Source organism: Esox lucius, chromosome 18 (genome assembly GCF_011004845.1).
Source record: "Esox lucius isolate fEsoLuc1 chromosome 18, fEsoLuc1.pri, whole genome shotgun sequence".
Taxonomy (NCBI): domain Eukaryota; kingdom Metazoa; phylum Chordata; class Actinopteri; order Esociformes; family Esocidae; genus Esox; species Esox lucius.
The window spans coordinates 3,019,064-3,042,985 of NC_047586.1; the positions used below are offsets into that span (position 1 = coordinate 3,019,064).

Consider the following 23,922-nt stretch of genomic DNA (forward strand, 5'->3'; position numbering starts at 1 on the left):
GGCCTCTGATTGCCATTCCCTTGAGGCTCAGCAGTATGTAGATGGAAGGCAGATAAAAAATCTCCACTGTTCAGTTCAAAAGAGGAGGAGAGGAGAAAGGAGGGGGGGGGGGTGTGTGGTCAAGACGCTGTACTGCCGATGGCCATTCGATTTGCCGTGTGTTGGAGCCAGACACTGTACTGTACAGCAATCGTATGTTTGTAAATGGCATTACTTGGGAGTGAACCACTAGAAGTCTCCTGCATGCTATAAATTCCATGGAACGATGGATTCCAGTTCTAGAATTATAATGAATAACTTCATTTTATACGTCATAAAATGAAGCAGATTAAAATAGTTTAGTCAGATTATTTCTGTGACTGTAGGCCTACAGATCTAGCCTACTTAAACATCACTTAAATGTAGATTAGTTACTGAATAATAAATTGATTAAAAAAAAGCTATTGCGTTATAAAGACACTTTTAGGGTGGTTGCATTAGAGAGAGTTGTCTGAAAAGTGGACAGAGGTGAGGGGGAGCCAGAGGAGGAACCCAGACAGTGTGGGAAGTAAAGGACTGGAGGAGAGAGAAAGCGAGAGAGAGAGAGGGGTAGCAAGCACTAGGAGAGCAGTGAGGATGGATCAAGTGCATACTGTCTTCTCATGACAATGCTGACCATTTCAAACTCCACGAGGGAATATTATTCTCACTTGAACGGGTCGGAATCGCGGTCGCCATCAACCGCAACCTTTCCAAACATGCTTATGCAGAATATGGAACCGATTTGACGTTTCAAATGGATATGCTTCCCGGGAAAGTAACTTTTTCTCACAAAAGAAATAACAGAAACTACGCGTTTGAAACTACAGCTTGGATAAAAAGCATTTTAATAACCTTTTCTGAATAATTTATCGGGCATGCGTCTTAACCCCTCATAACTTTTTGGATGGTTTTGATTCCTATAGACTATGCTCTGGGATTATTAGATGTTTAAATATTTCAATTGAAGATGGAGAGGTCGTTAATATACCTGTTTTTATATTTTACCTTACCTGGAATAATTGTGACCGCGTCTTCGAATCCCTCGCGCAACAACCTCCAAACACCTCAGAGCCATTCAAATTCAAATGCTGCACGAGTCGCGAGCAGGCACAGGTAAATATCACTTTATAACGTATAACGACAATATAATTCCTTAAATTATGCCCTTTTCCATTGTGAGCAATACTGTGTTCTATTGCACAATAGTGCATACGCAGATTAAACTAAACTCCATCAATTAGGCGTTGAGCTACGATTAGTGTTGCTATACCATACTTTTTGACATTGGTTTTTGATTCACAGGGACACCACACATAGATAATTGAACGGTAATTGTTTCTAATAAACAAAATGATTAAATGACGTGTCAAGATCAAACTACTTTTCGTAGAAAGCTTTTATCTGACAGATTTATAACAAAGTGGTTGGCTCGTTGTGTTCGTCGGCCTCCGGCGGATTAGTCACCGGTGACCGGGATGTGTCTTGGTAGCGGAACATTCACCGTTCTCATTACTCTCGCGGTACGGTGACTGAGACGTGAAACTATCCCACCTCGGACTCAGACCAACAATGCAAAAGCCATTAGATGTGGGCAGAGACTTCGTTTGCAGTAACGCAAGGGAAGGGTTTCAGTTATTAGCCAGATAGAATGATGAACTAAGAAACTTCAACGTTGAAGAGAGGCTTACCTCAGCAAGAGCCCAAAATCGGGTTTCTAAGTGTGGTGCGCCACAGATTTTGTTTTTCCACAGCTTCTGCTAATGCCTGTGAATACAATGTTGAAATTCCCTGTTCATGTCCCACATCAGCTTGTACTGTTGGTCTGTAGGAGGGCCTTACACTGACCTTATGTCAACGTGCCTTTATTATCAGAGCTGTGATGGAGCTGAGCTTCAGCGTGTGTGTCCTGAGCTTTAGTGTGTGTGTCCTCGACCTCACTGAGCCCCCGGCTGCTACTGAGTCAGGGCGCTGAACGGTCGGGCCTCTTCTGTAATACACCCTACCACTGAATCAGGGATCTGAAGCACTGCATCACTGTCAATTAGTCAGAGCAGTCAGTCAGATGTCAGGACAATCAGTCAAAACAGTCAGTCAGTCTGAACAGTCAGTAGAGGGGAGGTACGAGGAGAGAAGGAGAGATGGATGGGAAGAAAGTAGAGACGGCTTTTCAAGGGGTGCGTCCTAAATGTCTCCTGAAACTATTTATTATGCACTACTCTTGACCAAGACTCTGTTACACACTAAGTCATACTGCATCACCGGGGAACAGTTAGGTACTGAGGGGAGTAGGACCCCATTCAGGACCCGGTCCCAGGAGAATGCTGCATCAAGGAAAGGAATGCCACGGCCGGCCCTTGATGCTGATTGGCCGCTCGGTCACCAAATCTGTGACGCGTGTGTTTTGACAGATGTGTGAAGGATTCGATGAGTAGAGAATATTTATTACGCACGTATGAATCACGATCCCAAGTCTCCTCTGCACTCGCCGTCCGATTATTTATTCTGGGCCAAGAAAACATTTAGGTGGATTTCACTTTGCCATGTGAGGGTGAGCGGAGGTGTTGGAGCCAATCTTCCCAGTGTGGAAATTAATTTGTGAATAAACCTGTTTTAATGATATTTAAAGTATGTTTTTAGCTCATCCACTGTTATATACAGACATTGTCTGGAGTTTATCAAGTGTCTAAAATATGAATATATCTCCATACATGGTGACATTTCAGCTGCGCTCCGAGGAAACGTGTCTGCATTGACTTATTGTGTATAAAAATAATGACACCAAAGGAGTCATCATACACATGTTGTATATTTTACCTAACACTCCGTGTAAACAGTGATGTCGTTTTTGGACTGAAGCTGTCTCTTCCTGTCTGAGGGGGGCCAGAGACAAAGGAGAAAGGGAAAATCGAAAGAGAGCTGCTGTGAGAGAGACCGTATGAGAGAAATGAAAACAGAGGGATGTGGGGAAAAAGTCAGAGTGAGAGTTTGTGAGAGAGAACGACAGTGTGAGAAAAAGATTTGAGTGAGAAACAGAGAGCAAAGACAGAGATACCTGGAGAGGGAGAGAAATGGAGAACTAAAGACAGACCGAGGAGGAGACATTTTGTTTATTACTGTTTTCAGAGTGTGTGCAAGGAAGAGAGAAAAGTAATGTGGGTTTGAGTGTGTGTGTGTCTTGTGTGTGAAAGTGAGGGTGCCCCTGCAGATCTTTACAAGGACACCCGTGCCTGACCAGGCCGTGACCTCTTAGCCAAAGGTCACCATTAGTTCAAAGGTCCTTCTCCTCTAGAGTTTTTCTTGGACAGGAAGCCATTGCCCCCTTACAGAAAGCCTTAAAGAAAGAAGAACTAACCAGAGGCCAGGCATTCCTCCGTACTCTCTCTTTGTTGGCTGGTTACCTCCGTCCCTCTTTGTCTCTCCCAAAATGTCCCCCTAATCCCTGTGTCGCACACTGCTTTTAACCAAAACCCCCTGTCTTCACTGGGCTATTTCACCTTGTCTGATGTCGTCTGATGTTTTCACGGATTCTCACTTAAGGAGCGTTACTGTGTCGCGTCCGCGCTCAACTCAACTTCATAGGGTGAAGATTTACACACAGATGCACGCAAAGCATGCGCACGCACACGCCCACACGTGCGCTCACACACACACACACGTAAAGGGGTTCCTGAGGCAGGTGTGTACAACCTTCTGCTACTGGAAGTTATGGCGCTATCAACGCGTGTGCATCCCAAACGCACCCTTTTCCCCTATGTCGTGGACTGCATTTGACCAGGTCTGTGTGCCCTGGTGCAGATTTGTTCACTGTGTAGGGTTCTATTTGGGACCCATGCATAGGACTGTGTTCCTGGCCGGCCCATTAAACCACCTGAACACTACTATCTGAGGAAGCATACATTTAAGAGGATGATAATCCCCTATGACCCGTAGACTCCAGTCAGGCCTGGCCGGTTGGAGGGGGAGCAGCGTGTGTGGGTCTGTCCTTGAGTTTGCGTGCGTGGCTGTGTTCTGTCCTGGCTATGGGAAAACTGGGAATTGGAGAGGGAGCTGGAGGCAGTTAACAGCCTAATAATGTGCTGTGTTAAAGAGCTGATTCATCATGGAAAACACTGGGCCGTAGTGGTTTGCTTGGCCTGCGAGTCTTTCAGTGGTTCTGGAGTTTTCAATGGTTCTTGTGTTTTCAGGGGTTCTGGAGTTTTCAGTGGTTCTGGAGTATTCAGTGTTTCTGTAGTGTTCAGTGGTTCTGGAGTATTCAGTGGTTCTAGAGCATTTTTTGGTTGTGGTTTTTTCAGATCAAAATGTCATTCTAAACTTTTGGCCCTAGGTTTCATGTGCTGTGTGTTTTTCTGGGCCTCTCGCTGGTTCAGTGTTCAGCTAGGGTGATTTAATCTCTCCCCAGCGTCTTTACATGTCAGGTCATAAAGTCAACAGAAGTCCTGGGCAGAGATGTTATTGTTACCACGGCGCCTGTCATTAGATGAGCTGCAGAATTGACCTAGAGTGAACAGATTCCAGGGCGCCCAATGTCAAACTGAGCTCAACACTAAACGTTTAGCATTTTATCATTTTCCTTTCCAACATCATGTTGCATGCTTGAGTTACGCGGAACGAAAATAGTTCGCTGTTTATAGTGGCCGAGTTTCTTCAGATACAATTTCAAGATTTCAAAGCATGTTAAAGCCCCAGCAAGCAGAGTCTGGAAAAATAAACAGAAGTCTGTGCCAGGTTCTTTTATGTGTTTTATTTTCTACAATCGTGAAAACATGTCGAGCTGTGTGGACTTTCATCTGAGTGATTTCACCCGTGGCTATTTGGATTAATGGTCCTTCGCTGGATTACGGTTGGAGCTATGCTAAAGAGCTTCAGGTCAGTGGTCAGAGGAAAGGAGGGAGAAGTAGAGTAAGGTAAAGGAGAGAGAAGTGAGACATGGAAAATGTGTGTAGGATGGCATAATGTGTGGAATGTCAGGAAATGAGCTTTTAAACTGCTGTTTATCTGTCTGCTAAAAACAGGGCTGTGAACAGTAAGAACATTTAGGTGGTTGAATGTGTGGTGAAGTGTGGGTTTGTTAGTGGGCTTACAGTGACATTCAATAGTTTGGACACACCTGCTCATTCAAGGGTTTTTCTTTAGCTTCACAATTTTCCACATAGAATAATAGTGAAGACATCAAAACTATGAAATAACACATATGGAAAAAGTGTTAAACAGATATTTTATTTTGTAGATTCTTCAAGCAGCCACCCTTCGCCTTGATGACAGTGAGGGCAAGACATTTCAGTACACCTGATGTACATGTGTGTGTGTTGCAGTCTATCAGTCACGTTCCTTAGGCAGCAGGACACAGGGACACCACATGAAACAATGACAGACAAGAAACACTAGGGCAAGGGGAATCTACATAGGGACATAATGATGGGGCAGACGGAGAACAGGTGACTAAACTAGACTAGTGAAACCAATAAACTAGACCGGTGAAACCAATAAACTAGACTGGTGAAACCAATAAACTAGACTGGTGAAACCAATAAACTAGACTGGTGAAATCAATAAACTAGACTGGTGAAATCAATAAACTAGACTGGTAAAACCAATGAACTAGACTGGTGAAACCAATAAACTAGACTGGTGAAACCAATAATCTAGACTGGTGAAACCAATAAACTAAGGGGAACCAACATAAAAACACGGACACCAGAACTGAAAACATACACACATATACACAATTACACACAAGCATACACAAAATTACACACATTTACACACTCCTGTGTCCTTGAAAAAACACTGTTCACCCCTTTATACACTCAAAAATAGTTTTTATTAATTTCTAATTAATTTCTAAATTCAAAACCACCCTTATATTTTAAATGATAGTAAAGCCCTATCAACATAAACATTAAGGCTGTTGACCTTCCAATCAGCCAATCGCGTATCTGTACATAAACAGCCAATCAGCCAAACAAGTATGTGTTCAAAAACAGTCTTGAACTTGGTTTCCAGGCGGCCACACAATTACATTTCAAGAGGCAAAGGAGGCTTTTGAAATGTAAACAAACACAGAAACAAACACAGTGATTCATTAGATTCCAATCTAAAATATGACACAGGGACTTTTGAATCCCCTTTTCATCCCGTCTTTTCCTTGTCTTTCCCAGCATGCACGTCTCTATGGCCCTTGTCTGGTCAAAATGCACATGGGTCTGAGTGCTTTTTGGTTCCTTTACACTCTATTGGGACAACAGTATTTCTGTTCTGCTGTGATGAGGCAACTGATATCCTTACCTTTTGTCTCCGTCTGCCCCCTTACCTTTCTGTCTCCATCTGTCCCATTACCTTTTTGTCTCAGTCTGTCCCCTAACCTTTCTGTCTCCGTCTGTCCCCTTACCTTTCTGTCTCCATCTGTCCCCTAACCTTTCTGTCTCCATCTGTCCCCTAACCTTTCTGTCTCCGTCTGTCCCCTAACCTTTCTGTCTCCGTCTGTCCCCTAACCTTTCTGTCTCCATCTGTTCCCTAACCTTTCTGTCTCCGTCTGTCCCCTAACCTTTCTGTCTCCGTCTGTCCTCTAACCTTTCTGTCTCCATCTGTCCTCTAACCTTTCTGTCTCCATCTGTCCCCTAACCTTTCTGTCTCCGTCTGTCCTCTAACCTTTCTGTCTCCGTCTGTCCCCTAACCTTTCTGTCTCCGTCTGTCCCCTAACCTTTCTGTCTCAGTCTGTCCCCTAACCTTTCTGTCTCAGTCTGTCCCCTAACCTTTCTGTCTCCATCTGTCCCTATGGGTTTGCCCTGAAGACTGTCAGCGACTGCGTTGTGAAGCGCCACAGAGCCCACATCTGTCTCAGCGTAGCCTCAGCAGTCCATGATCAGGAGGTTTGTGTGTGACATCCCGGACAGCTCCTAGAGAAGCATGTCACGGTTCATCAGATGGAGGCAGTGGTGACAGACAGACAGGAGGGTTTCTACTGAAAGAGCAGTGAGACAGATCTGAACCGGTGCGGCAGCAGAACGTGCCCACTGAAGGCAGCCGGCCAGACCACCGGACCAACCGAGAGCACAAACCGTTGTTTTTCAAATAACATGCAGGCTCTGCTTTGGGAAGACAGCTGACAAATCACAAGCCCTGCTTATCAGACCAGTGTTTGGTAGGTCATTAAAATAGCTTCTTTTTTTAAATTCTCCAATGAAAACAAACCCCCCCAAATATAATTAGACTTTAATATCGGGTGCTGTGACACTATTTATCTGTCACCCAGTTGGGGCTTCAAGGCGACCAAGTGTTTAGGGCCTCTGTCTAGTATCCGAAAGGTAGCTGGTTCAAATCCTCCTGACACCGAGGTGAAAATGTTGTCATTCTGTCCCTGAGCAAGACAGTTAACCCCAATTGCTCCTCCCCCCATGACATCCCCTGTTGCTGTAAATGGACGAAGGGAGGGATAGAGGGATGAACTGATCAGGGGATCTGTGGGTTGGATAGAGAGAAACAGACACTGAGATGACCATTGACATTCCTAAATAAAGGAACCCTTGAGTTCCACAGCCCATGCTGGACCAGGGAGGGATGCTAACTGCCTGTAATCACTGCCAAGGAAGTGGTGAAGAAGGAATGAACCAGGGGAAGTGGGTAGGGGCGATGGTGGGGGGTTACGTTGGAGGAGCACTGCGGTTGTGATATGAAAATGATGATATAACTCGACTGTCTCTCCTGGGCCAGAACAAAAGGGTAATTGTGTCATAAATCTGATATTAAATTGAGCTGTTTCCTTAGTGGAGTGGGTTTGCTCCGTCAAAACTGCACACAAACACGCAGGCATTCTGAGTCTTATTCAGAGTCATCTGATGGGACAGATAGACTCAATGACCCCTTCGAGGAATAGAGAAGGCTTGGCGTCCGTCTGTCTGTTTTTGTGTCTGTTGTAGCCTGCGCATATGCTATTATGCAGATTCCCGAACATTGACGTTACTGTGCTACAGCCTGTCTGACAGGACTAACACTCAGACTCATCCATACAGCCAGTCTGACAGGACTAACACTCAGACTCATCCATACAGCCTGTCTGACAGGACTAACAGACTCATCAATACAGCCTGTCTGACAGGACTAACACTCAGACTCATCCATACAGCCTGTTAGACAGGACTAACACACAGACTCATTCATACAGCCAGTCTGACAGGACTAACAGACTCATCCATACAGCCTGTCTGACAGGACTAACACTCAGACTCATCCATACAGCCTGTTAGACAGGACTAACACACAGACTCATTCATACAGCCAGTCTGACAGGACTAACACACAGACTCATCCCTACATCCTGTCTGACAGGACTAACACTCAGACTCATCCATACAGCCTGTTAGACAGGACTAACACACAGACTCATTCATACAGCCAGTCTGACAGGACTAACACACAGACTCATCCCTACATCCTGTCTGACAGGACTAACAGACTCATCCATACAGCCGGTCTGACAGGACTAACAGACTCATCCATACAGCCTGTTAGACAGGACTAACACACAGACTCATTCATACAGCCTGTCTGACAGAACTAACAGACTCATCCATACAGCCTGTGTGACAGGACTAACAGACTCATCCATACAGCCTGTCTGACAGAACTAACAGACTCATCCATACAGCCTGTCTGACAGGACTAACAGACTTATCCATACAGCCTGTCTGACAGAACTAACAGACTCATCCATACAGCCTGTCTGACAGAACTAACAGACTCATCCATACAGCCTGTGTGACAGGACTAACAGACTCATCCATACAGCCTGTCTGACAGAACTAACAGACTCATCCATACAGCCTGTGTGACAGGACTAACAGACTCATCCATACAGCCTGTCTGACAGGACTAACAGACTCATCCATACAGGCTGTGTGACAGGTCTAACACTCAGACTCATCCATACAGCCAGTTTGACAGGACTAACACACAGACTCATTCATACAGCCAGTCTGACAGGACTAACAGACTCATCCATACAGCCTGTCTGACAGAACTAACAGACTCATCCATACAGCCTGTCTGACAGGACTAACAGACTCATCCATACAGCCTGTGTGACAGGACTAACAGACTCATCCATACAGCCTGTCTGACAGGACTAACAGACTCATCCATACAGCCTGTCTGACAGGACTAACAGACTCATCCATACAGCCTGTCTGACAGGACTAACAGACTCATCCATACAGCCTGTGTGACAGGACTAACACTCAGACTCATCCATACAGCCTGTGTGACAGGACTAACACTCAGACTCATCCATACAGCCTGTCTGACAGGACTAACAGACTCATCTGTGATCTTCCAGGAACTGGTGTGCTTACGTAGTGACGCGCACCATCAGCTGTGTGATGGAGGACGGCGTGGAGACGTATGTGAAACCGGAATACCAGAGGTGTGCTTGGGGACAGTGCTCCAGAGGGATGGTGTGAGTATCCCTCTTTCCAACACCAAAGATATTTTCAATGCCTATGTTCTCTTTCTCTCTCTCTACCCTTCTCTGTCTCTCTCTATTCAGTGTGAGTATGCTTTCATCTTACCGAACCACTGACTTCTGGTCCCTAACTAACCACTGACTCCTGGTCCTTAACTAACCACTGATTTCTGGTCCCTAACTAACCACTGACTCCTGGTCCTTAACTAACCACTGACTCCTGGTCCTTAACTAACCACTGACTCCTTGTCCTTAACTAACCACTGACTCCTGGTCCTTAACTAGCCACTGACTCCTGGTCCTTAACTAACCACTGACTCCTGGTCCTTAACTAGCCACTGACTCCTGGTCCTTAACTAACCACTGACTCCTGGTCCTTAAGTAACCACTGACCCCACATTCACTGACTGTCTTCATCATGTCCTCCGGTCACTCTTTAGTATGAATGTATCTCCCTCTCCCGCTCTCCAAACCTCCATCCCTCGCTCCATCTTTCTTTTCTTCTTTCCTTCTCTCTCCCCTTCTAATCCCCTCCCTCTCATTATCTCTCTCTATTGTGAGGTATTCAGGAAGTTGGATATGAAGGGTTTTGTGTTTGGCTCTGAGCGCCTGCTGATTGTCAGGCTGTGGACCAGCTGGGAGGGGCGGTCTGGCTGGGCCCTGCACCTCAGAGGGAGCGCAGTCTGTGTCCCAACAGCCCCTTGGCTCCTGTACAGGGGCCCAGAGGAGAGTCAAATGTAGTGTGCTATGTAGGGAACAAGGTTCCACCTGGGCCCCATCCTAAACCCTAGGCTATGCAGAGAATGAGGCTCTGATTCCAGGCACCAGTGTCTAGCCATCGTCCCTCCACCAAGACAACCGACAGAAGCGGCTTTGCTTTTTTTCCCGGGCTGCTGTTTCTTTTCTGAGAGCACGTCTGCTCTTGTTTTCTCACGGTTTTGGAGAAAGAGGGAGACAGAGGGCGAGATGAAGAGAGAGAGAGAGACAGAGAGACAGAGAGACGATGGGTGTTCATTTATTTGCTATGGGAGACAATGAAAGCGAATGGTTTTTGGTAGAGGGCATATGTATTAACCAGCTGGACTTTCATTGTCCAGGCCAATAAATGTGTGTGTGTTTGTGCGTTTGTGCGTGTCCTGTGTGCTGCTGTCATTAACCACCGTTAGGCGTTAGCACTGTCAGTTAACTGTTAAGGTGTTGAACATAAATCAGATTTTTTCTACCAGACAATGACATCAAGCAACATTCAGAGATGAGAATCATACAGCATCTTGCCAACAATAACCCCTCATTCATACTTTATGTTAGTGCCTGTCTCAGTCTTGCCTGTAATTAACCTGTCTCAGTCTCACCTGTAACTTACCTGTATCAGTCTCACCTGTAACTTACCTGTATCAGTCTCACCTGTAACTTACCTGTATCAGTCTCACCTGTAACTTACCTGTATCAGTCTCACCTGTAACTTACCTGTATCAGTCTTGCCTGTAATTAACCTGTCTCAGTCTCACCTGTAACTTACCTGTATCAGTCTCACCTGTAACTTACCTGTATCAGTCTCAACTGTAACTCACCTGTATCAGTCTCACCTGTAACTTACCTGTATCAGTCTCACCTGTAACTTACCTGTATCAGTCTTGCCTGTAATTAACCTGTCTCAGTCTCACCTGTCTTCCTGTCGACCCCAGGTATCGGACATACCGGAGGCCCAGGTATAAGGTGGCCTATAAGATGGTGACGGAGATGGAGTGGAAGTGTTGTCATGGTTACTCCGGTGACGACTGCCACGATGGTACGACGTGGACTGGTGACAGTCAGGTGACAGCGGGCCGACCCCACGTCACTCAGACAGGATATAACACTGAAGAAGGAGGAGGAGGAGAGAGTAAGAATGACCATCCAAACCTTAAGCCACTCGGGGGGGGGGGGGGGTATGGGGGGGTAGAGGGAGGAAAGGAGGGGAAGATGGAGAAGTAGAGAGGAGAGATGCACATGTACTGCTGCAGCATTGGTTCAAATCCCGATGCACTTAGTCTTTCAGTCTGGATCGTTTGCTTTTATTTTCCGTTTAGTAACTCACTGTCATTAAGTTTCAGAAGCTATTTTGATTAATGGTACTAGTTTGATGAACATTTTTAGTCGGGAATCTGCTTATTATATCTGTGTAAATAAGAAGGCTTTCATCGGACTGCGGTAATATGATGAATCTCTGAACCTTTTAGCCTTGAGGTTATGGCTCAGTACTTACAGTTACAACAATGAATTGGTTTTAAATACTCTAATTCAGAAAAAAACCCACTTAGGGACGGTTTTCCATGAACACATTAATCCTACTCCTGGACTGAAAAGTGCTTTCAATATAGAATGACTGCCTGGGAAATCTGCCATTAGTTTCAAAACGTACCCTTGCTCTGAATCAAATCCAAATATATTTAAAGAGCATTTACATTTGCTACTGACTTTTGAAAGGAACCAGTAAACAAGAATAAGAGATTATAACCAACAAAGTCTAAAATAGTCCCAGATTAAAGGTTAAAAGGGTCTTGTTTGTTTGGTCCAGGGGACAGTAACAGGATTAGACAAATGGAGGAGACTATCCAAAGATTGACCAAGGACCTCCATGACATGCAGTCCACCGTGACTGGCATGAACCAGAGACTCCACGAAGACTCCAGCAGGTCACACCAACACACACACCACACATTTACCTTAGGATTTGGGTTACCTCAGAAGGGTTTGTTGCCTCATTGGGTTTAGTTACCTCTGAAGGATTTGAGTTACATCCGAAGGGTTTGAGTTAACACCAAAGGGTTTGAGTTATCTCAGAAGTATTTGAGTTACCTCCAAAGGGTTTGTGTTACCTCCAAAGAATTATAGTTAATTGAGAAGGGATGGTTACTCAAACCTAGGTAATTTACCTTTCTGAGATAACTAACCCTTCTGAGGTAACACTAACCTGTGCTTGACTTGGGCAGAACCGGTCTGGAACGGTGTTCCGGTACTTCTAATTTTAGGCAAACAGCAGTTCCTTTTTTAGGCAAGCCTTATTAACACATACATTTTGATGAACATAATAATAATGACGATGAGTGATTATGAAAATAAAGTGTCATTTGTCTGTACTTTATCTCTTCTGAGGTTACTCTAACCCTTCTGAGGTAACGTTTAGTTTGGTTTGAGTTAGTCAAAGGTTTAAGTTAAATCAGAATGGTTAGGTGCGATAAATATTATAATAATTGTTATTTCCGAAGCAAATCTCACAAAATTAGAAATGAAACTCTCATAATGTGAAAAGACTACTGCAATTTGAACTCCCTAAAGGTAATTTAGGATATTATATTCATGGCTCAATTTTGTTAAGCTTCTTAAGGAATGTTAACAATCTTAACAGGAATCTTAAAGAATTATGAATAATAATTTAGCTTATCGTAAAGAATTTGCCTCGTCTACAAACTAGTAAAACAAAATAAATTGTTAAATCACTTTTTAGACAGAAATAAAATGGTCTTCGTTATCTCCTCCACCCCCCCAATAATTTTTTCACTGTTTCTATTACTTTAATTTTGCACCACAGACCAGGCCTGAATGGGGACCGGACCCCGGCCGACGCGGCCCCGCCCATGACGGAGACCATCCATAGCATTCAGACCAAACTGGATCAGCTGGACAACAGGACCCAGGTACCCACGGCAACGACCACACACACACACGTAATCCCACACGGATGTACACACACTCTAACATCCTCTCCTCTCAGGTCCACGACCGGACCCTCCTGTCCATCAACAACCACCTGGTCAATGGTAACGGGGGTTCCCATGGTAACGAGCTGGATGGGGCTCTGACGGGCAAGATGGACGCCATGAAGGAAGACATTCTCCGTGACCTGGAGAGGAGGGTCAGTTTGTCCTGCTCCTCCTGTCAGAGCGGGGTGGAGGACATGAGGAGGCAGCAGGAGAGGGACCGTGAGAGGATCAGGTCTGGACGCTTGTTGGTGCCTACAACAGATGTGTCAATTAAAATAGCGTTTAGAAATAATACCTGACTGTTCGTGTGGCAAGTGTCGTTTCAATGCATTTTGAATGAAAAGTTAATACTGAATTCAGTTTGGATCTCCCCCTCACTCCTCCCCGTGGTTAGCGCCTTGGAGAAGCTGTTGAGCTCCATGGACCAGCACTATCGACACAACATGGAGGTAGGATTGGATACTGGTCCTCCACCGAGAACACTCTCAGTCCGTGGGACCCTTTTCTGTAAACCAGGGTTCTTCGAAGGTGCCGCGTGACACACAGATTTCTTTAGTTTTGCGTTACGGCCGCTCATTTTGACGTGTCCTGCCCGTCCGCAGACAATGAGGAGGGAGGTGGAACGCTCGCAGGGTTGCTGCGACACCGTCACGGAGCTGGACCGCAGGCTGACTGACGTGGAGGTGAAGGTGAAGACCGTAACGTTTACGTTTCATGTTTACCCGTGTGATTCTGACTCGTGTTCGTCCCGTGTGCAGACCCTCCGGGTCTGTCACGTAATGTAACGTGTTACTGCTTACCGTCTCGTCCAGTATGACACGAACGACGCTGCCTGAAAGTTAGTCTGTTCTCCTCCGAGGTGGACACCGCGGCCCAGGGCTATGACATCGTCAAAGGGCGCCTGGACAAGGAGCTGGGCGGGGCGTCGGGAGGAGAGAAGGGCGGCAGGATGAAGGTGACGGAGGAGAAGCTGAACAGCCGACTGCGGGAGCTGGAGAGGAGGTTGAACGGCACGGTGAGGAAGACGGAGCAGAGGTGCACCAACACGGGGAGCAGCATGAAGGAGAGCCTGCAGAGGGAGGTCACCTCCATCCGCAACATGGTCCTCAGCCACGTGGAAGACCACGGATACAGGATGGGAAAGGTATCGTTCATCTGACGGCTCCTGTAGACTGTCCTTGAAGAAACCAGGATTTCTGTATTAGGATACGGAATAAAAAATACACAGACAACATTACTGCATTTCATCGACAACACCTGTGTGTGTGTGTGTGGGGGGGATTGTAACTTGCATTACAATCCAACTTGTAATGCAAGTTGGATTGAATAAATCCGTGTGTCAACATTCAATACATCCTACACACTGGAATGTGTTGAACTCAGACATAAATCTATTGATCGGTTGATTCAGGTGGAGCTGGACCTCACCGTCCTGACCGACACGGTCACTGACCACAGCCGACGACTGGGTCAACTAGAGAACATCACAAACCTAATGGACGCCAGACTGACGTCGACGGAGAACATGTGCGCCGAGACCTGTGGTCCCAATGGGAACGGACGACAGACAGAGGACACGGTCAAGAACCTGGAGTGGAGGGTGGTCACCAACCAGGAGGATATCCGGAGGTTTGACACTAGACTCAAGGACCTGTCGGTGTCCGGGGACGCCGTCATGGACAGAGTGGAGGACCTCAGCAACGACGTCAAGATGATCAAAGGGTTGACGGGCGAGGACGGCGAGCATTTCAACAGGATCGTGTCCGAGGTGGAGACGCTGGGGCGAAGTGTGGATGACTGCTCCGTCTGTAGCTCAGTGGAGAAAGACCTGCAGTCCTTCGCCAATGCTACCAGCAGCGCCCTCTCGAGGTGCCAAGCAGAGCTGACAGACATGCGCAACAGGTTTGACTCCTTTGATCTACTGTCTTGTTTCTTGTTATTTAATACAACAAACAATCATTTTTATTTCAGAGCAAAGGAAAACACACAGTGTGTCTTTTCACAACATGAGCAGCTGCCTTCTTGCTTTCAACAGGTTTGACTCTGAGGAGTCCACATGCTCCAAGGTTTGCTCCAACCTGCAGGTAGATAAAATGTGATGAGTTTGTCTTCTTCTTATGTAAGTCCACTGCATTGGTGTCTCGTATGTAAATGTTGTTGTTTTCCGTCTTAAAGGAGGCGGTGGGGCGGCTGCGAGAGGAGGTGGAGGAGTGCACAGGGAGGTGTAACACCGGCCTGACAGACCTCAAGACAAACCTGGATGGTTACAAGAACCTCAGCGGGCGACTGGGAACAGATCTGAAGTCCATCCAAGGAGAAATGTCCCAGTTCAACATCAGGTCAGTGTTGTCCCAGGTCAACATCATGTCAGTGTTGTCCCAGGTCAACATCAGGTCAGTCTTGTCCCAGGTCAACATCAGGTCAGTCTTGTCCCAGGTCAACATCAGGTCAGTCTTGTCCCAGGTCAACATCAGGTCAGTCTTGTCCCAGGTCAACATCAGGTCAGTGTTGTCCCAGGTCAACATCATGTCAGTGTTGTCCCAGGTCAACATCAGGTCAGTGTTGTCCCAGGTCAACATCAGGTCAGTGTTGTCCCAGGTCAACATCAGGTCAGTCTTGTCCCAGGTCAACATCAGGTCAGTGTTGTCCCAGGTCAACATCATGTCAGTGTTGTCCCAGGTCAACATCAGGTCCGTCTTGTCCCAGGTCAACATCAGGTCAGTCTTGTCCCAGGACAACATCAGGTCAGTCTTGTCCCAGGTCAACATCAGGTCAGTCTTGTCCCAGGTCAATATCAGGTCAGTGTTGTCCCAGGTCAACATCATGTCAGTGTTGTCCCAGGTCAACATCAGGTCAGTGTTGTCCCAGGTCAACATCAGGTCAGTCTTGTCCCAGGACAACATCAGGTCAGTCTTGTCCCAGGTCAACATCAGGTCAGTCTTGTCCCAGGTCAACATCAGGTCAGTCTTGTCCAAGCATCACATCTGATTAATTATTAGAGGAATAATAATGGAATATAAACACTATCTACTGCTGTAACCCACATCAGGTTTACTACCTTGAATGAAAGCGTGAAGGATCTGGGTTTTAAGGTCCAGAACCACGACGAGGCCCTTATAGACCTGGGTTCCTCCAAGGACAACATCAACTCAGAGGTCAGAAAGACATTTTCACACACTGATGTAGAGAGAACATACATTTTCTTTCTTTTTAATTTTTAGAAATTATTTTCACTTTCCTGCGGGCTACACGACAGTTTTAATTCGTAGGGTCACATGGTATTTGACAAGTCCGTGCTAGACGCTCCCAAATGATTGACAGGCAGCATGCCCCTCCCCCAGGTGTACAAGCTGCAGACGGAGCTGGACGACCACATCGACGACACCAAGGTCCGTTTCACTGACCTGGGCCGGGAGATAAACACCATCACCAGCAACTATGTGACCGAGATCGGGGACTGCCGGCGGTCTGGGGACGGCCTGGACAAGAGGCTGTCCAAGATGGAGGGCATGTGTGGTCGGCTGGACGGAATCTCCAACAGCTTGGTGAAGATCAAGGAGGGACTGAACAGGCAGGTTCATCTGCTTCAATATTCTCGCATTTTAAGATTTAGTTTGGAGTAACTTTCGGGAAAAACGTTGCATTCACTGTGTTCGGATTTAATGAAAGGGTTATTTGTGCTTCTCAGATGCAACTGCAAAACACGTAGATAGGATTGGTCTTATAGATTTTATTTGTCTTACCAAGTATAGATTATTATCAGATATGAGTGGTCAGTGTCAATGAAGCCCATGTTGATTATTTGATGTGATTTCAACTTTGGTTTGATATCTAAACACTTTCCGCCTGCTTACATTGTCTTTGTTTTGCTTTTCCCATCGACAACAACAACAACAAACAATGGCAACGCCACCAGACATGTTTCGGGGTTGTGGAACTGTGTCAACACCATCAACTCTACGGTTATCTCCCACGGCGACAGCATCAACACCATAAAGAACATAGAGATCCCCGCCATTCACTCTGACATCCACGGGCTCAACACCTCCGTCCACAACGTCCTCAACGAGATCCGCAGCTTCAGCCTTCAGGACTTTGTCGGTGAGCCACTTGTAGAGAACTGAATGGAACGACCAAACCTTTGGCCCTGATGGTCTTTCAGTAACTCACACCCCAAGTCAGGTCAGGGATGTTTGATGGCCATTCTGTCAGATGTCTGACTCTGCTTGGGCTGCGATTGGCTGGGATTCATTAAACTCTCCATGACTATGTTCATGCATTGTCTTTATTTAACATTTTGTAATTCTAAGCAGGGGTCATCATGGTACTAGTTTAAATACAGTACCAAGACCGGTCTGGTGTTAGATGTAGGTTTAAATACAGTACCAAGACCAGTCTGGTAGTAGATGTAGGTCCAGACTATGGGAATACCAGAGATATTATTGTTAAGTATGGGGGAAGCAGTCGAGCCGGTCAAAAAACACTTGAAAGTGAAGAAGTGTATGTGCAAGTCAAACAGCAGCATGTGGAATGCAGACATTTGGTTTACTTTGATTCTAGCAACATCATGTCTAAGGGGGAGTCAGAGTCAAGGTCAGTTCGAATTTTGTTGATAAGAGAGTCCAAGCAGAGACGGCAGAATATCAGATATATTACTGAGACTAATGAATCAACAACAGAAGGAATCAGAACGCAGAGGTCATTACCCAGCATAGGGGGAGGTTGATGGTCAAGGTCAGGGCGAACAGAAATAGACCAAATAAAAGTGCCTGGTTGATTTAACTGTCACCTTTGTTCCAGTAACATTGACAGTGTCCCACGTGGCGCCCTGTTCCCCAATCAGGGTATTTCCCTGTTGAAAAGTAGTGCACTAAATGGCTGTAATTTGGGACACGCACACTTCCCCGTCTGATGTGGATCCCTGGGAATAGTGTAAGTGGGGAGCGTGGGTCGTTCCAGGGGCCTTTGGAGTTTCAAGCTGAGGAGGGTTTTAGGCATGTGTGCTGCATCTCACCAAGAATAACTTAGTTAAGACAGAGGTCTTCTGTCAAGCAGGACATTTTGTCTGGAACGTTCTCTCCAGGGAATGCGTTACTAAAAGTCACAGCGGTTCCAAAATGTATCCGTGACGAAACCAGAAAAGTGTACATTTTAATTATAGAAAAGGTGCACTTGATTCAGCTGTCTAAATGTTTTATTTACATTGCATTTATATTACGTTTACATTTGAGTCATTTAGCAGATAAAGTACATTTGTCTTAATATTACAAAGTGAGACAAAAACACATCGTGAAGTTTACCAAAGTTGTCTTCAATAAAGAAGTAATCTGCCAAGTCATTGCTACTGGAAACTCATGGAGTTTTGTCTTGAAGCTGTATTTAATGAAGCAACATTCTCTGGGCCCTTGGAACTCAGTCCACCGAAATCAGAAATGGAGGCGTTGTTGCTTTCTATGCTCTTCTATATCTTATATTATCAACAGCTTAACATGCTCCTTGTTTCCTGTTTAAGGTCCCCCTGGTCTTCCTGGTCCGAGGGGAGAGAGGGGCTACTCAGGCCTTCCAGGACCAGTGGGGCCCCAGGGAAAAGAGGGGCCCCAGGGCAAACCAGGCAATGAGGGGCCCCTGGGACCTCCAGGTAAACACCCCTGTCTTTCCAAACTGGCACTGATGTTCTGAGGAAGACTGTCAGTCCAGGAAACACATTGTGCAAGTTATTTTTATCAGATCTTATAAAAGTTAAAATGAATGACACTCATGTTTGTTCCCCGTCTTCTCTCCAGGTTTGAGAGGTGAAGAAGGTATGTTGTTTTGTATCATATTACTAACATGAACACTGCAAGATGCCTTCATTTGCCCTGACTTGAATTGGACGTCTCTCATACATTTTATAGATTAGGTTTGTTAATAGCATTGTTTGTTTGTGCATATACTCGGTACACTGCAGGCCTTTAAAGTCAACCTTTGCTGTGTTTTGTCATTTGATAATATATATTTCAGAACAGTCAAAAAGGGGTGGGTATATTTTTCCTGTTTCACACATACGCTTGTGAGGTGTTCTTTTTTCCACATCCCAATTCCCCTACGACCTCATGGGGTCACAACTAGGGTCAGCCACGACGCACGGTGACGTTAAGGGTTAAGTGGATGCTCAGCATTTTGGGATTTATTCATTTCCTACTTACGCAAAGTCAGGCGAAATCACGGATGAAATTGATTTGTTTTCCGCGTGCCGTTTGAAGAATGGTCAGTGCATTTTTGTTAGCTTAGCGCAACTCATGGAAGATTCAAAGGCAACAACAGTTGGTCGTTTACAGTTTTACAAAACTAGACTAACAGTATTTTATAAATGACTGATAATGATAAGAGAGTCTCCTGATTGGCGTGTACAGTGTTGTGTGAACACCTCCTTCTGTGTGTGGGCGGGGCGACAGGTCCCTGGACTCGGCACTTGGTTGTGCTGGCACTCCCTTCCTGACGACATTGTTCTGGTTCGGTTAACAGAACTGCCAGGGAGAGGCTGCTAGTTGTAGCTTAGCGACAGTGTGGTGAGACATGAAGGGTCCTCCATCACTTGGCTGGTGTGTCTTCCACCATTTCCCCGGTTTTAACCGGAGTGGGCTGGTATCTGTAAAAGCTTTCCAACCAAATGCTACCTGGCTTTCAAAACTCATCCAGAAACAAAGATGTTGTATCCATGAATTAGTCTGACAGAATCCATGAAATCATACAAAATCCCAAAGTGTTCCTTTAAGTGCTTTGCTCAAGGGCAGATCATCCAATCTGTGTCAGTTCAGGAACTCAAACTAGCAACCCTTTGGTTATTGACCCGAACACTCGTAGCGCTTGAGCAACTAACCCCCCTCCACCCCTGGTACCTCTAGACCTCCTAACTTGCCTCTGAACTCTGACCTCTGACATCAGGGCCTCCGGGGTCAGATGCCCATGTTCCCCGTCTGTCCTTCTCGGCCGCTCTTACCCACCCCCAGGCCCGGCCTGGGACCATCGTCTTCAACAAGGTCTTCGTCAATGAGATGGACGTCTACAACGCGCGCACAGGTCAGACACACTCCGTTTATCTCTGTCATTATTCAGTCTGGAGTCACATTGGCTCCAGGTGTGTACCTGTCGCTTGTTTTCAAACTCCTGAGTTGATGTGTTGCCATTGGCCGACCTCGCGGTAACCGTTGCCATGACACCCCTCCCACAGGCTACTTCACGGCACCGGTGAGCGGGAAGTACTACTTCAGTGCCACTCTGACGGGCCACAAGAACGTCAAGGTGGAAGCGGTCCTGTCCAAGTCCAACTATGGCGTGGCGCGTGGAGACTCCGCGGGCTACCAACCAGAGGGCCTGGAGAAGCCCATGGCCGAGGCCAGACACACCCCTGGTGCCCTGGTGGTGTTCAGCCTGATACTGCCCATGAAGGTCGGAGACTCTGTGTGCATCGACCTGGTCTCCGGGAAGCTGGCCCACTCTTCTGAACCCCTCACCATGTTCAGCGGGGTGCTCCTGTATGAGGGCGTTGTCTGATTGGCTGGTCTGTTGGCATGAGGCCTTCTGACTGGCTGGTCTGTTGGTATGAGGCCTTCTGAATGGCTGGACGGTTTAGTGCAAGGCATTTTGATTGGATTCTGGGTTGGGATGAGGAAGTCCGGTGGGATGGTTTGTAATAAGGAGGAGTATGATTGGTGAGTACAGTTTTGCTGTAGACCTTCATGAATGAAAAATAAGAAAACAAACGTGTCCGATTATCAATGTACTTCATTTGATGTTTTTTCGTGTTACCCTTAAACTTTAAGGAAAATATTGAACAGAGCAAATACCCATTGTACTTTATTACATGGTTTTACATTTTAATTTAATCGTTTGTTTGGTACTATAAAAGTTTTATACATTTCTATCTACAGTTAATAAGTATCACACACGAATGCAATGTAATTCACACCCACAAATATGTCTCTGGGATTACTGTATTTACAAAGTTCATTTAGTTAACGCACATTTCAATTTTCTACGCTGTCTTAAGTGCTTTCTAACTACTTTATGTTGTTGTCGTGGTGCAACGTCAGTTCTCTTGGTGCTAATCAGTCTGTGTTCCAGAACCCAAACCAAAAAGAACACTTAGGGAGCATTCCATTCCATGAGTGTCCAAAGAATCAAGAGAAAAGTCTCTCAGAATAATAATATAAAGGGTCAATCAGTATGCGAAAGTTGAGGACCAGCAGTAAAGCATATGTACTCCGTCTGTTGCTCTCTGCTGGGTCTGACAGTGGAATGTATATTTACAGCCATAGATAATGCTAATGGTGAGATGAATAAACCTCCTCCACATCCCTTCGTTCCTTTGGCCCGGTTCCTGAATCTCCAAAAATGCCACCCTATTTCCTATTTAGGGATCGTGTTGTTTTCTTTTTAAAAGTAGTATACTAAATAGTGAATATGGTGCCATTTGGGACAGCGAGTAGGGGTCACACTTGCTGTGTCCTTCCTTAGTGGGCCAATTATCGAGCATGTACTGAATTCAGAGAATTGGAATTCAGCCCGATATACAGGATAGGATGTTGTTGTAGCTGCTGTCAAGAAACATTACGATCATTCACCACATTCATGGCTATCTGAAATGGAACCTCATTGCCCGTGTAGTAAATCATCTCTGACCAGCCTCGTGTCCTCAGGTGGACTTGGACATTAGTCCGTGGCAAGAAAGCCTAGAGGTCAAGAACATGGGTTCCGGTAAACAAAAGGTCATTGGTTCTGAGCCGGGATGGTGAAAAGTCTGCTGTTCTGCCGCTAAACACGGCAATTAACCCAAATTGCTCTCAGATTGTTGCTGAAAATAAGAATGTGTTCTTTGTCGTGCTAACCTGGTAAAATAGCAGTAAAACAGAAGCTGCCTCGCACTACAGAAACGGGACATAGCCTCCTTCCACATGGGCCGGGCTCTTCTCTGTACAGGCTTACGGGGCTTCCTGTTGCCCAGGTGGTCCAGAGAGGGCTCTGGTCCTGGTTTAAAATAACGCACGGTAGTAGGATGCTGGTATAAATCGCCTGGGCAGATGTCGATTTCCTAAAGCTATGATATGTATGGATATAGTTTGTAAATATTTTGAATGTATAATTGTTGCCATGCGTATATCAGCAAGTTGTTGTGATTTACCATTTGTTTTTTGTGTGTTTTTTTGTTTGTTGGCCACGTGTGGACTCATATCAGTTTTACACAACCCTGTATCTTAACTATTCAAATACAGAATAAATATTTATGTATAATTTTTATATATATTCTATGTACCACATATATTAGGAAAGCAACCTAATACAAATATTTGATCTTACTCTATATGTACAAATACAAACACAAAGGGGACAACATTCTTTCAGTAATACTTTCGTTTTTCTCTGGGTGTTTGGTATATGGTGTATGGAGTTTTGAAGGATGGCGTCTGTCTTTAGAGGCGAATGTCTTTTTGGATGCATTCTTTTCCAGTAAATCTAATCTGTGGTCTAGAACGTTCTCAGAGAATCCAGCCTTTCTCTCAGTCATCACTGCAAGGTGAAACTCAAAACAGTTGTTTACTATTGCCAGCCAGGCCACAATCACTCACACAACATACATTCTGGGTACTTTTCAATGAATCCCCTGGTTATCTAGGAATCCAGGTATATTGCTTCTTAGAATCTGGAGGGGATGAGCAGGAATCCAGAGTTCCTAAATCAGGATTTCTGTAAAACCAGGTATTTCTTTGAACATTTCCAGACTTTTCCAGCAGTTATTACTCTACTGATGGTGCACCTGTGCCATCTGGTGGCCATATTGTACAGTCGGAGGGATAGGCAAATACAGCTTCGGAAAAAATAGAGACCACTGCACCTTCCAAAAAAGTCGAAAAGGAAGATTTTGAGTGAAGAACAGAAGGGTTAAAATCAAGAGATCACTGCAAATTGAACGCTTCTGTTCCTCACTCAAAACTTTCCTTTTCAACATTTTTGGAAAGAAAAGAAAAAGGTGCAGTGGTCTCAAAAAAAATTCCAGAGCTGTGTATGTGAATAGATATCATGTATTAAAGCTACTTTTTTTATTTACATTTTTCCTTTATGGAACCAAAACAACATAACTCAACGTCGTAGTATTTGGCCCAATCAGGCTTTTGCCAAGCCCTGTACTCCTGGCTGTTACTGGGCGATTCAAACTGTAATAAGGCATCAAGTAGACTACAGAGCTAATGTTCTGTGTAAGATTGCTGGCTTCCAAGTGGCCATCACATTATGCGTTTTTGCTGAAATCACACATGGTCAAACACTCAAACTAATAACGGCGTCTATGCTGTTCCCTTTTCAAAGAACAACATCTCTTTAACAGCAACCCATGATTCAGGAGGGAGTTACTGTATATCGACAGGTATATTTGTGTAGTTGGTATTTCCTCGTTGCATTCTGTTCATCAGGTAGAACCTTGTTCCTGTGTGTCCGTAAGTCCATTGTGACAAAGGAATGCGCAGATTCCTGAGATTTAACCCACAATGCCAAGCTCAATAACAAAAGGTGACCAATGGACTATCCTCAATGATCTCCCTTCCCCCGTACACACACGCGCACACACACACAAGCGCACACACACGCGCACACACACACACAGCATGTGAAAGACCAATGGAGCCGTCTCCAGTGTGGCTCCATTAGCATTTTAAACACCTCTGGCCA

At 45.5% G+C, this 23,922-nt stretch overlaps 1 protein-coding gene across 1 annotated transcript; it reads left to right on the plus strand.

Moving 5' to 3' along the window:
• The first annotated feature begins 488 nt into the window (after positions 1-488).
• Positions 489-22,380, plus strand: emilin1a (elastin microfibril interfacer 1a). The gene is made up of 19 exons (XM_010883126.5): positions 489-1,134; positions 9,353-9,472; positions 11,164-11,360; positions 12,036-12,153; positions 13,050-13,155; positions 13,233-13,453; positions 13,616-13,670; positions 13,824-13,910; positions 14,081-14,365; positions 14,633-15,123; positions 15,257-15,305; positions 15,397-15,560; positions 16,271-16,376; positions 16,563-16,792; positions 17,138-17,322; positions 18,734-18,859; positions 19,005-19,022; positions 20,146-20,280; positions 20,432-22,380. The coding sequence occupies exons 1-19, from the start codon at positions 989-991 to the stop codon at positions 20,752-20,754; spliced, it is 3,162 nt and encodes a 1,053-aa protein (XP_010881428.2). The 5' UTR covers positions 489-988; the 3' UTR covers positions 20,755-22,380.
• The last annotated feature ends 1,542 nt before the right edge of the window (positions 22,381-23,922 follow it).

Excerpts from the sequence above, each read along its gene's own strand:
- emilin1a (XM_010883126.5), top strand. The coding sequence starts at position 989 with ATGGAGAGGTCGTTAATATACCTGTTTTTATATTTTACCTTACCTGGA. Across the intron at positions 12,154-13,049 it reads CTCCACGAAGACTCCAGCAG|ACCAGGCCTGAATGGGGACC; the intron begins GTCACACCAACA and ends TTTGCACCACAG. Across the intron at positions 16,793-17,137 it reads ATCAAGGAGGGACTGAACAG|ACATGTTTCGGGGTTGTGGA; the intron begins GCAGGTTCATCT and ends CAACGCCACCAG.